Consider the following 14371-nt stretch of genomic DNA (forward strand, 5'->3'; position numbering starts at 1 on the left):
CTTCTTCTTCTTCTTCCAGTCAGTTAGCCTGGTGAACTCAAACCCAGGACCCTCTTGCTGCAAGGCAATGCTGCTAACTACTTTTAACCAATTTTAAATTTGACAAACAAATAGTTGCACACTTTGTTCTAACTCTAACATTCCCCAGATGTTACAGGCTGAACATCTGTTTTGTCAAACATTTACCACCTGCTGATCTCTGAAACTGTGGCTCATGGACAGTTTGCTGTTGTGTGTTTTTTAATGCAAGTATCAAAACCATGCTGGTACTGGTATTGGATCCATACTTTCTGTCCTTTAAGTTCAACATTCATGCACTGAATTGTGTTCATTTGTGTTAAATAAATCAGTACTGGTATCAGCAATACTGGCCCTGTATTTATTTGGTATCATATCAATACCAAAATTTGCAGCATAGCCCAGCACTACGGTGTGTGTAGATGGAGCCTGAGAAACATTCTGTTTTTCTCTCTCTATTTAATATAAAGTACATTAATTTAAATGTATTATGTAAATAACATTTACTTACTTACTAAGAATAAAGTCAAGACATAATTATGAGATTCAGATTTGAAGAACAAACAAAGAATAAAACCTAAACTATTCACCAGGTCGGTGTCTTTCAGGTGCTAATGGAGAAATCTTCAGCTTACTTTATAAAACCCAGAACAATACAAACACAGAACAGAGGTCAATCGCAGGTCAGGTCTTTTTCAACAATATCAAAGATTACAAATCGCTTGTGAAAGACCCTTCATTGATTTTATGTAATACTCTTGTTAATGTATTACTTAAATTCATTCATTAAACAGCCAGAACAAATGACACAAAATGACATAACTGAATATGCATTGTTTAAATTTAATGAAATACTCAATAAGCCTGTTTTAAGAACCAAACCTTCTGCTCAGACTTTGTGTTTACAGTCTATTAACGGTACTTATTGTAAATAACTGTGTTTAATGTAAAGAGACGACTGATTTTAGTTTGTGCTGAACTTCAGTAGAACTAAGCCTTATGTTCATTATCAGTTAGAGCCCCTCCTCAGCCTTTTCTTCTTCTTCTTTGGTGCAACCCTATAAATACAGTGTACCCCTTTGGCCTCTCCCCTTTCCTACAATTCCCCTGTGGGAGGGGTTTGTGTCCTTTCTTTGTACAACACACATATACAGTATATTTAGCCACCCTGATGTTTCTGATTGTGTTTTTAGTTCTATTATTGTCATCACTGTGTCTGTCTTTGCTAGATGCTGTAAATGTGTAGTACGTGTGTGTCGCATATGTGTTATAGGCACAGTCAGTGCTAGCATGAATAGATAATTCTTGCTAGCTTGGGAGTTGTGGTGGGTGGAGCCAACCCTCTTCCCTGCTGTTTGTAGTTGGTTGTAGGAGCTGGAGCGAGCAGGTTAATGACTTGGAGGTCTTTGTTTCTTTTTACCTTTCATTGTCAGACACAACATAACATACCTTCATACCGTGTACATTGTAACATACCTATAATAGATCCATATTTTGTAATATATCTATATTACTGCCAAAGCACTTTCTGGATGGATGCAAACTGCATTTCGTTGCCTTGTACTTGTAACATGTGCAATGACAATAAAGTTGAATTCTAATTCTAGCAACGCAGGAACACACCGGTCACATATACATATGATTTTACAATATATTTTGGGTTTTTAAAACCTTTTTTGCATGCATGTTTGATTTATATACTGTTCCCACAGCTTGTATCTTGGCTGTGTTTTTGTATTTTATAGCTTAGTCAATATGGTGCATACCTGCCAAAGAGCTTACAGATGGAGATTAGCTAGGAGCTAAATCTGGTACAAGGCATTTCCCTGTTGTGTGATCAGTGATTTTGTGCAGGCTCTGTAACATGCAAACAAACAAACAAAGAATGAAGTTATCCACCAGGCTGCTGTCAGCCTGGTTAAGCTTAACATTGAGTCTTTTTTCAAATGAAACATTAATCTGTGCTCTACAGCAGAAAACACAGAAAAGACAGGAGAGCTGCGAGTGCTACATGTACGATACTTTATTTGCAGTTTTTAGAAATGCGCTTGTTCAGCATGTGGCTCAAATATAACAAAGATCCGAACCCTAAATGACTTTAATTTAAATGACTTCAAACATGCATGTGTAGGCTTATCATTCAAATCTGATAAAAACCCGTTTGAAACGCTGGTGTTTTTATCCAAAAATCAAGTTTACAAAGATTTTATTGGTTTAAAGTTAATATTGTTTGTCTTGTCTTTATATAATAGTTTTTACTTTAATTACATTTCTTATATTTTCTCATTAAATGACCAGAAATTTGAATTTTTTAACACTGGAAAAACAAACACAAACATTCTAACGCTGAAATGTCTGAGCTTCCCCGGATCCCCTGAATGCTGCACCTGCTCCACAAAGTCGCCTCCCTATAAGGACTACAATCATGGCCTCACAAAACAATTACAGCTGCTTCCCTACAGCTGTCACGCATGCGCAAAGGTGGGTTTTAGTTGCCATATGACACATTTTAATTATGCGTTCGTGATACAGAAGAATAATGCTGACATTTAGCTTCCTGCTCTTTAATGTGTGTATGTGAAGGTTATGCAAAGAATTCAAAGAGCTCCTCTGACTTGCATTTGACTCATACTAATGAAACATTATAAAAATAACCACAGTCCTCCGGTTCACTGTGTCTGTGCTTCTCGCTGTGCTGTGATCGTTCTTCATGATGGTGTTTTCCTACTGGAAGCTGAATGCTCTCCAGTCACCTTTCCTCTGTGTGCAGTGTGGTGGTCAGTCACCGTTTACCCACCCTGAGCTCCGCCACAGCCTCTGAAACAGCCAGAACACGACCTCTGCTGGCATGGGAGGAAACACAAGCTTGGATTCTAGCAAGGAAGCAGCCTCATCAGAGTCAAAGGGAAGGTGAATCCTCCCCGACCATGTCCGCTGATGCTCCTGCTTCACGTTTATCAGTAAATCCTGAGACGCGGGAGGTAAATTAAAGCTTCAGGTGGCACTGATTCTTCACATGTGCGCATACACAGATATATAAAGTTTTACAAAATCTAAAGAAACAATCTCCCTCTCACCTCCAGGTGGTGTTGTGTGTGTCTTCTAAAAGCTTGCATCATCTACCACCTGACAATTTGAGTTTTTTATGTTTCTATAGCAGCCAGATGTTGGAGGTTTCTACTGCAGCTGGGCTGCAGGTAACTGAAACTGTTTGTTTATAAAAGAGTTAAAAAATTCTAAATAGAAATCAACACTGGCCAGATTCAGCAACCAGCGGCTCCACCCCAGACCGCTGCCTGAGCCACCAAGCACCAAACCCCTACGACCTCTCCTGTGGGTAGAAATCAGAACTCCGGACATGCCTCAAACACCTCGTGGGTGAGGCAGCCAGGTCCTACCTCTGAAATGTCATTGGAGGCAGTTTCAGAGTCGTGGAATAACACCGGGAAAACTTTACGATCTTCATCTTGAAGATGAGTTTTTCTAAATGTCAAAGAGCACGAGCGCTGCTTTGCACACTGAGCTGTGACGCAGAGAGAGAAGCTGCTTGAACATTTATTGTAAATATTAAGTGAACATATTGTTATTGCGTCACCTGTCCTCTGTGCTGTCCACAGCCTGTTTATGTCAGTTCTGCTCTGTTGTGTTTGAATTACGTAAGAGTGAAGAGTGGCGTGATGCGTTCACAGGCCACACCTCAGTCGGTCAGAGGTGTTACCTGAGTCTGCTTGTTGCAGCAAACCTTTTATTTCCGGTGTTTGCAGTTTGAACACGTGGCTTCAGATTTAATGAAAACTTCAAATAAAATAAAAACAAAGGTAAAGAAAATGCATCAAAATCCTACAAAGAAAAATGAATCTAACCAAACACATCCAACAGGTGAAAGCCTGGAGTACCTGTGAGCAGTGAGCCAGCTTCTGTCTGTGTGTTAGCACACAACTCTTTATATTTATCACATTCGGGCCCGCGATGGTTGCAGTTTGAGCTGCACATATAAGATTCCCTGAGCTCCATGTTACTGACGTGATGGCTGAAAGCTCGGAGGAAGATGTTTGAATCATCGACCTGTTAATAAAGTTATTTCCTATTTCAACTTGGATAAAAAATACATTTTCATTTGACCACAAAGCTACTCACAGAACTTTGAAACAACCATAATCGAACCACTATATGACAACAACGGTGACATACGTGAGCTCTGACATCTGTTTGTTCATCTGTAAATATTTCACTAAAAAGACTTATTTAAAGTTTGCTCCTTAAATATGTGATTTATATGTTTGAGCTGCAGCGAGGAGTCGAGGCAGGAGGAGACGCTCAGCTCGTCAGGACGGACGTTTCCTCCAACACCGGCTTCTTCATCTGAAACGACATCGAGAGAAAAGTATTTTCTCTGTGAAATCTTCAGTCCGCTGCTGTTTGCTGTGATCGTACTGATATAACAACAGATAATGACCTGCTGGATGCTCAGAGTTTAAACGAGCTCAGGCAGAGCTTTCACTGGTGGAAGCAGCAAAGAGCTGCGTTCACTGGCGACAGTTTTCAGAAGTGTTTCTGATCTCTGAGCGAGCTCCACCACAGAATCAGCTGCACCACCAAGTATTTTAATATTATGAACCGCAGAAGATAATTAACTACACTCACTGCTTCATTAGGTGGCAGCTCAGTGTTTATTTCCACTCAACTGCTTGTTGCCAATCACATGAGAACTTCAGTGGATTTAAGTTCAAACTGAGCATCAGAACGAGGAAGAAAGATGATTCAGTATTTCAGAAACTGCTCATCTTCCCATACAACCATCGCTGAGGTTTACTGAGAATGATGGTCCAACAAACCATCTGGGCTCTCTGGGTGAAAATGCCATGATAGTAACTCAAATAATCACTCTGCAGGTCTGCAGAGGAGCATCTTTGGATGCTCAACATGTTTCAGTTTACAAACGGCGCCCCATATGAAGAAGCTTACCAGAGCATTGTTGCTAACCTTGTCCATCCCCGTATGACTCAGTCTACTCGTCTACTCGGATGATGCACCACGTCACAAAGCTCAGATCACCTCTAAAAACTGGTTTCTTGCCTGTAATCTGGACTAGACTCCAGACTGAGCAGGAGATTCACATCATGGACGTCCAGATAACAAATCTGTGTGATGCTTTCATGTCAATAAGGACAGATGAATGTTTCCTTCTCATTGTTAAAGCTGTGCTACAAAGAACTGAAGCAGCTCTGAAGGCAAACAGACGTCGAAGCTGATAAAATGAGCGAGTGCATCAATCAGGGAGCGTTTGTTCACACTTTTAAACACGTTACTGGTGTCGAAGTCAAAAGAACCACAGATTAAAAAACAAAATCATTTTAAAGATCTTTGAGATCACATCTTACAGACGCCTCAGTCTGATCGCAGGCTTAGTCCCAGTACTTGGTTTCTGTAAGTAAACTGGGAAGCTGAGTTTAATGTGCTTTACTTCTATTGTTTCCAGTTAAACATGAGCTTTGACTACTTTGCAGATCCACTTCAAAGCTTTTATTAGAATTGAAGCGGATCGCCAAGCAGTTTAACTTGAATGTTGTAGTTTGTTTTTCTTCTCGGCATTTCAGGAAGTTTCGTTTTGTGAGCCTTTGAATCCCACGTGGGATGGGCCAGGTGTTCAACATGACAAATAAGAAAATGAGCCGTCAGACCGGTTTCTGCTTCTTCTTCGCCAGCATCATTTCCTGCTGCTGCTTCGAGCGTACTTCCTCCAGACTCATGCAGCCGCCTGTTAGCGCACAAACAAACAGTCAGCGAAAAAAACAACTTTACATATAACAATTAGATCCGCAGGTCCCGCCTCCTCACCAACACTGCTGGGGTTGATGGAAACATACGCCATTGCTCGGCTCAGACGCAGCTCCTCTAAGGCGGCGAGCTCTGCCTCCGCCTCTGCTCAGCCAATCAGACATCACAAAACAAGTATCAACAGCGAAAATGATGATTTAAACAGCTCCGAGACGACGCTGATGAAATGTGACTCACTTTTCTGGATCTCTCTTCTCTTCTTGGGATTTGGGGGGATGACGGTGAAAGCTTTGTTACTGGAACAGGAAACACAAACTCTTTATTTCACTTTCCACGACTTTTTAAACACAAACACAGAATATGAGAAGAAAAAGTGAATCTCTAATCTGCTGATGGAGTAATAACATTTTATAAACCACTGGCTGCAGAAATCTCTTATCAAACATAAACTGTGATAAAACCACAGAAACAAATCTGCTTCTCCTCTGATGGATGGGAGGGTTCACGCCACAGTTCTGGCTGCGCTGGATTGTGGTCAGGTTGTTTATGTAGTCGCAGCCACAACCCGGCCGAGCATCAAGGCTCGAGTTCTCTCAGCCACCGAAACATTTCAACAGGATGCCACACCCGACATTCACATTTTTTCATTTAAGCAGAAAAATCTAAAGTGTGGAGGAGCCACACCTGCTCAGGGTGGTAACGTGAGAGAACTAAAGCCCCGAAAACAAAACAAACCACCAGGACCTTCATCCTGAAAGGAAAGCAAACTAAAGCCCCACTGAGGGGGGGCAGGAATCAGAAGATGCTACAGCCCAGCCTCCTTTAAGCAGGGGCAGGACCATCATCCACCAGGTGCACCAGAGAGCGACGGAGGAGAGGGTGGAGGGGACAGGAAATCACAGGGGAAGGGTGTGCAATGATCCGCTTCTTCATCCACCTACTATTCTTTCCTCCCTCCTCACTGAAGGAGACCGGATGGTCTTCGTTAGTGAAGAGAAATAAGAAATAATGATTTTTATTTGTGAATCATTCTCTGGTCTTTGATTACATTTAAACTCATATTTCATCATTTCACTGGAATATTTTAAGGTGCATTTGTGTATTTGTGCACACATTTTTATCATGTGCAGGATATGGACCCAAACTCAGGAGTGAAGGTAAAACGTAGCTTTGATCTGACAGACTCTGGGACCTGAGGGCGAGGAAACACACAACCACAAGGGACGACTCAACGAAGGACAAGAGGACACTGAGACGGTTTCTACAAACACACGAGGGGATGAGTAACAGAACGACGCTGTGGGAGGTTAAACTAACCTGTAGAGACAAAGGACATTACCCGCCAAATTAAAACAGGAAGAGCAACAACAACAGGAAAAAACATGAGTAATTCAACACAAAGAGACAAACAGCCAGACACGGAAACACAACGGAGGCGCGAACAAAACACAAGCCAAAGTGAAACCAAGAGCAGAACTAGAGCTGAAACTAAAACCAAACAAGGAAATAAAAAACCCAAACACCAGACTGAAGTGATCCCAATGAGACGAGCTGTTTAAATAAAGGATTAAATAATCAAAAAGAATCCATAAAACATCAGCTGCAGCTCTAATCTGAGCCCCTCTGGAATGAAATGAATTTCTCCAAGCATGACCTGTCTGTGTCCTGCTCTCTCTGTACGCTGTCTTGATGGATTCTTTTAATTCTTAAATTGCCTCTAAAGGAAAGAGAAATGAGGAGCCAGAGGAGGCTGCAGGAGGTGCTACAATCAAAGATGCACAGATGTGGTACGCAGCTGGAAAGCAGTGGGAGGAAGACCCTACAAATGAGGTGTTACCTTGGATTTAGAAGCTGTTATATTTAAGCTGATGGGAGAAAAAGATGAAAACAAATATGTGAAAGTTTTTTTAATCCAGAGAGAAAAGCAACAAACTCCTGTGGAGATGTTGGGAACGTTTCCTGCCAGGTGTAAAAATAGCATATTTGAACAACTCGAGTCTTCTTTGTGCTTCAAATCGAAACCCCAAATCTGACAGCCGGCCACACTGTGTGCTGCTGTGACTCGGACATGCAGCAGTTCACCTGCAGCACTGTCGTGCAGTTGGTGGTAAAACATGCAGGGATTAACCTGCTGCACCAGATGGCTGCGTGAAACTTTACTGCAGGACTACACGTGAACGCCTTCCCCTCCAAACGCTGACCTGCACGCAGCCTCGGAGAGAGAAACTCAAACATTCAGCGTACGCAAGCAGCTATTTTAAATCTGAGGGGAGATTCATTGTCCTGATTCAATAAATGAAAACTTCCAGATTCATGCTAAATTATTTCTACTATCTCAGAATTTAAAAAAAAGAAAAAGTAGAACTGTTAAACAAAAGTTATGCAAACATCCAAATGTTTTTCCAAAGACAGCAGACATCTCTATAAGACAACATACTACAAAATCTACGTTTCCATCTTTAACATGAAACAGTCATAAAACAGAAAAAATGGCATTAAATACAAAACAATATGAATGCACTCATATCTCATAATTCACAGTCCCACCTCCTCAAGTCTCAGTTTTTACCCCATCTTAGTCCCGCCCACCATAGAAGTCGTCGAGGTAACAGAAAAAAATGATACTTCCTGCCTTCAGAGTCTCGGTGTGAAGCAGTTAAATACGACATGTTTGGCACAGCTGCGCTACAGACGGAGCGATCCTGACATATTTTTATTAAATTTACAGCATCGCTCAGTGTGGCAAGATAATCTCCACTGAAGCTCTCACAGTCCCCGCTGACTGCACGTCCAGCTTTACAGCAGAGAGAGGCCTCGATGGATAACTTCCTCCTTCATTTACACTGTGCAGGTGATCTTTGTCACTAATGCAATTCACTGAACTGGACCTGTGGACTGTGTTGGTGCTGCTGTTGTCTCTTAAAGCATAAATAAACACAATTTCCTCACAAATAATCTGCTTTTGTGTTTGGTTCAGACCATCGTCTGACTTTTAATGAATGATAGTGTTTTGCTTGGATATATTTGGCTGATATCAGTGTTTACGCGTTTCTATTACAAATATGCTCGTTTCTCAAAAGTCCAAGAGCTTCAAATATAATAAAAGGAAAAAATCAGGCTTCCCAACTTCCTGTCGCTTCCTGCATGCGAAATAATTTTCTTAATGTTTTTAACAGGAGACGCTAAAATATCAAATACTATCGTTCCATTTTTTGATTTCTACAGTTTCTGATGCTGCTTTTCTGTGAGCACTGGTGACGCCACAGACTTCTGCGTCACTTTCAACACGCACAACCAGCAGCTTCTTGTTTAGGCTTCAACTTCACTCCATCTTTTCTATACAGCCTATAAATCTGTAAATCTGCAGCATCCTCTGTGGACGGACTGAACATTATTTTGAGCATAAAAACATTTTTGCTGTGCTGTTTTTACTACAGTCAGCAGGATGTTTTTAATTGTGTTTCGTTTGTCTTTATTGTAGTCTATTTAATTTTACTGAGCTACTTCTATCTGTTTGTTGTGTTTAACTTTATTTTTCGATGCTGTGATGGGTATTACAGTATAATAATAAAGGCGTTTCTCATATCCATTCTCCCTTCACTGCTGTTTGTGAGTGGTGTTACAGATGGATTCACGTGGTCCACTGGGTGTCCACGAGGCCCCTCTGACGTATCTCACCTGTGGCTTGTTGCGTACTTGGCCTCCGCTCGCACTGTCCGCTCCTCTCTTTGATATTTGGGCTCCACGGCGGCATGATTGGCCCTCCTGCAGTCCCGGTTCGCTTTGGAGCCGTTCTGTGGAGGTTTGGGGGCAGTGGAGGTGGACCTGGTTCTCCTCTCGCTCCCTGGTTTGGAGGGTGACCCCTGCGGCCCGCCGGTCGGTCTTTGGCACCGCTCAGGCTGCGGGTTTCTCGGACAGCTGGAGGCGCGGCTTTTGCGCACAGCGGGAACTCGGAGCTCACTCTGCGCCTCTTTGGCCGCTTTGGGTCTCTCCTGGGTTTTCCTCGTTGTATCGACTGGTTTAGGCTTGATGACTTTAGTTCCTGGCATTTTTACCTCATTGGGATGTTTCTGTATCCGGTCTCGAAGGTTGGAAGGGACCCTTCATCATCATCATCATTTTCTTCTTCCTCGTGTGTTTAAACAACATGAACATTAAAATCTTCACTTTTCCTTCACTGGTGAGCCGGTTGCTATGGCGCGCATGCCTTAGCAACCCCCGAGTCAAGGCTGACAGACTGCAGGAAAAATTCTAGTTCATTATTTCAAAATAAAAGCGCAGCGAAAACGCTCCTAACGGGAAAAATGTCTCGGAGAGAAAAGAAGTCTAAATAATAAAATCTCTTTTACATATACAAGATATATTTTATTTATTTCACGGCATAAATAACAGAAAGTGACTGAAAATAAACTAGTAACAATGAAGATTGCACAGAGCTGTTGCTAATTACAGAAAGTAAAATTTGGTGCTTTCAAATCAGACTATCTACTCAGGACTTTGAGCTATTCTTGATCAGATTTATCAGATATATTCTACAAAATCTGCAGCTTTAAAGATTAAATAAAAGGTTCCAAGTAGAAGACGCCGAATAAGCAACCAAGTCACATAAAGTTAACAGACATACAGGCAATTTACAAAGTTGAGCTTTGTAAAAAAAAAGATGTATTTAAGAAAACATTCTTGATTTGTAGTTTAAAGAAACAGGTGTGTCTGCTTTTGTAACATGTCAGAGGGATACTGATGTATTTTATTATAGGTTGCTTAAACAGGCTTTTGCAAACTGCTGCATCTGTTTTATTTTTGCCTTTTTTTTCTCCTCCAGCATAAAAAATGTCATCAAGAAGCAAATGTCAAACATAAAGTTAGTTTCTCGTTTTATTTTGAAATCTGTGTGGATTTCCGGTTTTACTCCCTCTCTGCTTTCGCTCGAGGCAGGTGCGGATTAAAGTCAGTGACGCAGCAGAGTATTTGTTGTCAGGTCAATCATCCGATTACTGACACGCGACGCTCACAGGTCACATGACCACACATACTGGGAGCTTACAGGACACGCAGAGTCACTGGGAAGTTTTTCTCCCGGCTGAATAAATATGTGATCAGGATTACCGTGGGTCCCTCCGTCCACGCACCGATGCGTTACATGAAGAACGTGGTTTGTGTTGAATAAACAAAGTGGTGCAAGACGCGTTTACAGGAAGTCATAATCCAACTAACAACAGTTTTCATGAAGTGGTCACGATGCAGAAACATGATCAGAATTATTCACGGTTAATGTGGGAACAGGTTAGAAAGAGAGTGAGAGCGATTTTATCTTTGTGAACAGTTTCTGTCCTCCTGTGTGCTTTATGCAAAGATCTGTCAGTGACTCTAACGTCTGTGGCTAAAGAAGTGCATGCCGTGGGTGAGTCACTGAAACTCTTGGGCGCCTTAGCTGCGCGTCGTTTACACACCACAGCCCACCTGAGCTGCTGCTGACTGTGTCCATGTGTTTATAACCACAGTGTAGCATCTCCTCGTGGCTGCTGCTAACGAAAGCAGGTCCAAGCCTGGTGGCAGAGAGGTGCACATAATGATCTTGTGAGCGTATATTAGCAGATAAGAAGCAACTAAAGCTTTCAAACAAATGGCATGAAGGAGAAAGTAGCTGCATCCAGAGTGCAAGGACTTTAAACTGTACTTCAGTGGATGTGCTGAGTTCATTTCACGATCTCACCACCGGCCGCTGCAGGGTTAACTGTAGTGGTGTAGGGTTGTGTGAATGGCGGTGCAGTTATTCCTCAGCTGTGGAGCTGTTTGTTTTGCACTCTGCACAGATTCCAGCTGCTGTCATAAATCTGATGTGGGATGGATTCCTGCGTCATTAAAATGTGGGTTTGTTTGAATAAGTGTGCAGAAAATAAGGCAAACAGGAAAACGTCGTCTTTTCTGAGTGAATCGCACAGTTCGTCATGCTCCACAGAGCTTCCTGCTAATTCTGAGGAAGTTGGAGTCTGTGAACATGACTCGTTTATTGTACAAGAAGAAGTAGTTAGCCGATGGTCAAACGGCTGAAAGGTATTTGGTTAAACTTGCAAACACATATTCAAATGAAGCCAAACTGAAGTTCTGAATCTGATGCTTTTGTGAACTTGACAAAAAGTCAAAGGTCAAAGGTGAATCCTGTGGACAGGAAGTCTTCATCTTGACTTTGAACTTGACGCATTAAAACCATCAGATGGCAGGCTGTGTAAATTATTACTGTTCTTCCTTATTATAGCTAATTAAGAATGTCGTGGAGTAGTAGTAGAAAAGAAGAACTTGTATTATGTACATTTTGATAATATTTGTTGCAGACACAAAGCTCACATTCTTTGGTAAAGAGCAGTTCAAATGAACTCTGTGCAGAGAGTCGGTGTTTACAGCTTCTGGAAGTCCTAAATGCCATAATGACCAAATGAGTGGCCTGAAAGAAACTAACAACAGTTCTAAACGGTTTATTTAACAGGTTTTTAGAAGTTAACGACACTGGAAACAGCAGCAGGAGATTGTGCAGGTAACTCTCTGGTTACAGGAAGGTTTCAGAATCAAACTTAGTTTCAAGAAGAAGTGGAGCTGGTATTATCTTTATCTAGAGGCTGTGGAGGATGTCCTGACGGGACGGAGGAATCCAGAGGAGACTGGGAGAAGGAGCTGTGGAAAGCGGGCAGGCAGGTACACTGCAGGTGAGGATTCCTAGGATAGCTGGTAGCTACTGTGACAACAATTTATGATAACAAATTGAAGTAACAGGTTTGGACTGAGGAATGTCCGCAACAGAGGAAGGTCATTAGAAAAATTACTGGAGGCAGATAAGAGCAAAAGGTTAAGCAGAGCATGACACAAAAACTTGTTCTAAGCATGAGGGCGATTAGCACTGTTGTAGTGACAACAATCTGACAGAGATGGAAGACCCACCCCAACCTTTAAACAGTGCTCACTGCTGAGAAAATGAAGGCATGTGTGATTAGCAAAGCCTGGGAAACAGAGACTCCTCCAGCTGCCGGCCCACACCTGCACCTGACAGGAGAGAGAACCTCCAGACAGTAATCAGTGCTCCAAGTTCTTCACAGTTTGTGGACTTCTGCTTGTCTACATGCTTCCAAGAACTGATCATTCACCACGGTTTGGTTTCCTGACCATGGATCCAACATGCTGATCTAATGATCTCTGAGCCACTTTTCACTTATGCTCCATGTTTGAGGCAGGCTAGACCTGTAAACGTGCCTCACAAATCTCAGGATTTTCCACAGACAAAGGATTTTTCCAGATTTCCAAAACAGAAGTTGGCTTCATCAGAGAAAGTAACTGTGCACCAACCCTCTGCTACCCCTTGAACTTCCTGCAGATTCCTTGAACTTTGAGGCTTCTCTGCTGTCCCTTGATGCCTCACTGTGCCTGCAGACGCACTCATGCCTGCTCACTTCTGGAACGATGACTCAGCCTCACTCTGGAGGAGGCGGCGCTCCGTCGTGCTGAAGCCTTCGCAGCAGCTGGACGGCTCTCGTGAAGCTTGTGATGATTCAGTTTCTCTCAAGTGGAAAATTCACAGAAGGAATTTCTTTGCATGCGAGGCCATTTTAGGGCTGCATGAGTTCCTTTTGAAGTAACGTTGCTAAAACTGGAAGTTGCTGTGACATCAGCTAACTCGCACACTCTTTATGTCTTTAATGTAACTTTCATACTGACAAAGCTCCTGCTTGTCACAGTCAGAGGACAGAAATATATAAACATAACAACTGAGGCAGCAAAGTTTGCAAAACAGTGTTGGCTTGACTGTAGTCACAGTTTGTGGGATAGCTTACGACTGGGAGGCACGCCTGTTCCTTATGCAAGTTTTGGACATATCACATGGATCAAACAAGTTCAGGTTCTGAAATCCTTGCATGATCACAGAGGGTCACAGGGTCAGTTTTTACACTTCAGGCTGAAACATCCTGAACACCACAGAAGGGAAAATAGTTAAAAATCACCAAATTTCAGCCCAAATCTATGAACTCTGAAAATATTTATAATATGAAGGCAAATATTAGGACTGTACCGTCAGTATTTTTACATGGCTTCATAAAAATACTGAAGGTAACGTAAAAAGGAAAATATCGGCGGATCCTGAGGTGGTCGGATGGGAACCTTTCTCAAGTTTGGGTGATTTGATGGAGAATGAGCCAATATCGAACAGTTGCCAACATTCTGGATTAAATCAGCGACATCGCTCGGACTGCATGAGCAGATGTACCAGAGTTTATGCGTCTTTACCTGTTCTGCAGTTTTTCTAATGCGAAATGTTGGATTCACAGCATTTTCAGCACCTCGTGCCCCTCAATGACGTCTCTGACCGCGTCTTTGCTCCCAGTGTTGCTCTCACAGTAACACATCGAGCTGTTGCGCTGGTACAAACTGTGTTACAGTGTGCAGCGTGCATGCACGGCTGTATATCGGCGTCTTTGCGGTCCTCCTGAGCTCTGAGTGGTGCTGTCTCGCATCTGCCGCCCTGCAACGACTGCACTTCCATTGCATTTCTCCAGCAGCGGAATAACCAGGCCCCTCGCAGCCGCTACAC

At 42.4% G+C, this 14371-nt stretch overlaps 1 protein-coding gene across 1 annotated transcript; it reads right to left on the reverse strand.

The window, feature by feature from the left end:
* Window positions 1–2023: 2023 nt before the first annotated feature.
* LOC146567708 (uncharacterized) lies at window positions 2024–10020 on the reverse strand. The gene is made up of 5 exons (XM_085287706.1): window positions 9475–10020; window positions 6034–6092; window positions 5857–5940; window positions 5700–5776; window positions 2024–4380 (listed from the first exon to the last, which is right to left on the reverse strand). The coding sequence occupies exons 1-5, from the start codon at window positions 9843–9845 to the stop codon at window positions 4336–4338; spliced, it is 636 nt and encodes a 211-aa protein (XP_085143832.1). The 5' UTR covers window positions 9846–10020; the 3' UTR covers window positions 2024–4335.
* Between the last annotated feature and the right edge of the window lie 4351 nt (window positions 10021–14371).

The sequence above is a fragment of the Mchenga conophoros genome, linkage group LG9 (genome assembly GCF_057382185.1).
Source record: "Mchenga conophoros isolate Kocher_MC1m ecotype Shallow Benthic linkage group LG9, M_conophoros_male_GT1.1, whole genome shotgun sequence".
In the NCBI taxonomy this organism is placed as follows: Eukaryota; Metazoa; Chordata; class Actinopteri; order Cichliformes; family Cichlidae; genus Mchenga; species Mchenga conophoros.

Coding starts and splice junctions, on each gene's coding strand:
- LOC146567708 (XM_085287706.1), bottom strand. CDS start 9,845: ATGCCAGGAACTAAAGTCATCAAGCCTAAACCAGTCGATACAACGAGG. Junction 6,093..9,474: donor AAGTACGCAACAAGCCACAG/GTGAGATACGTC, acceptor TTCCTGTTCCAG/TAACAAAGCTTTCACCGTCA. Junction 5,777..5,856: donor CATCAACCCCAGCAGTGTTG/GTGAGGAGGCGG, acceptor GTGCGCTAACAG/GCGGCTGCATGAGTCTGGAG.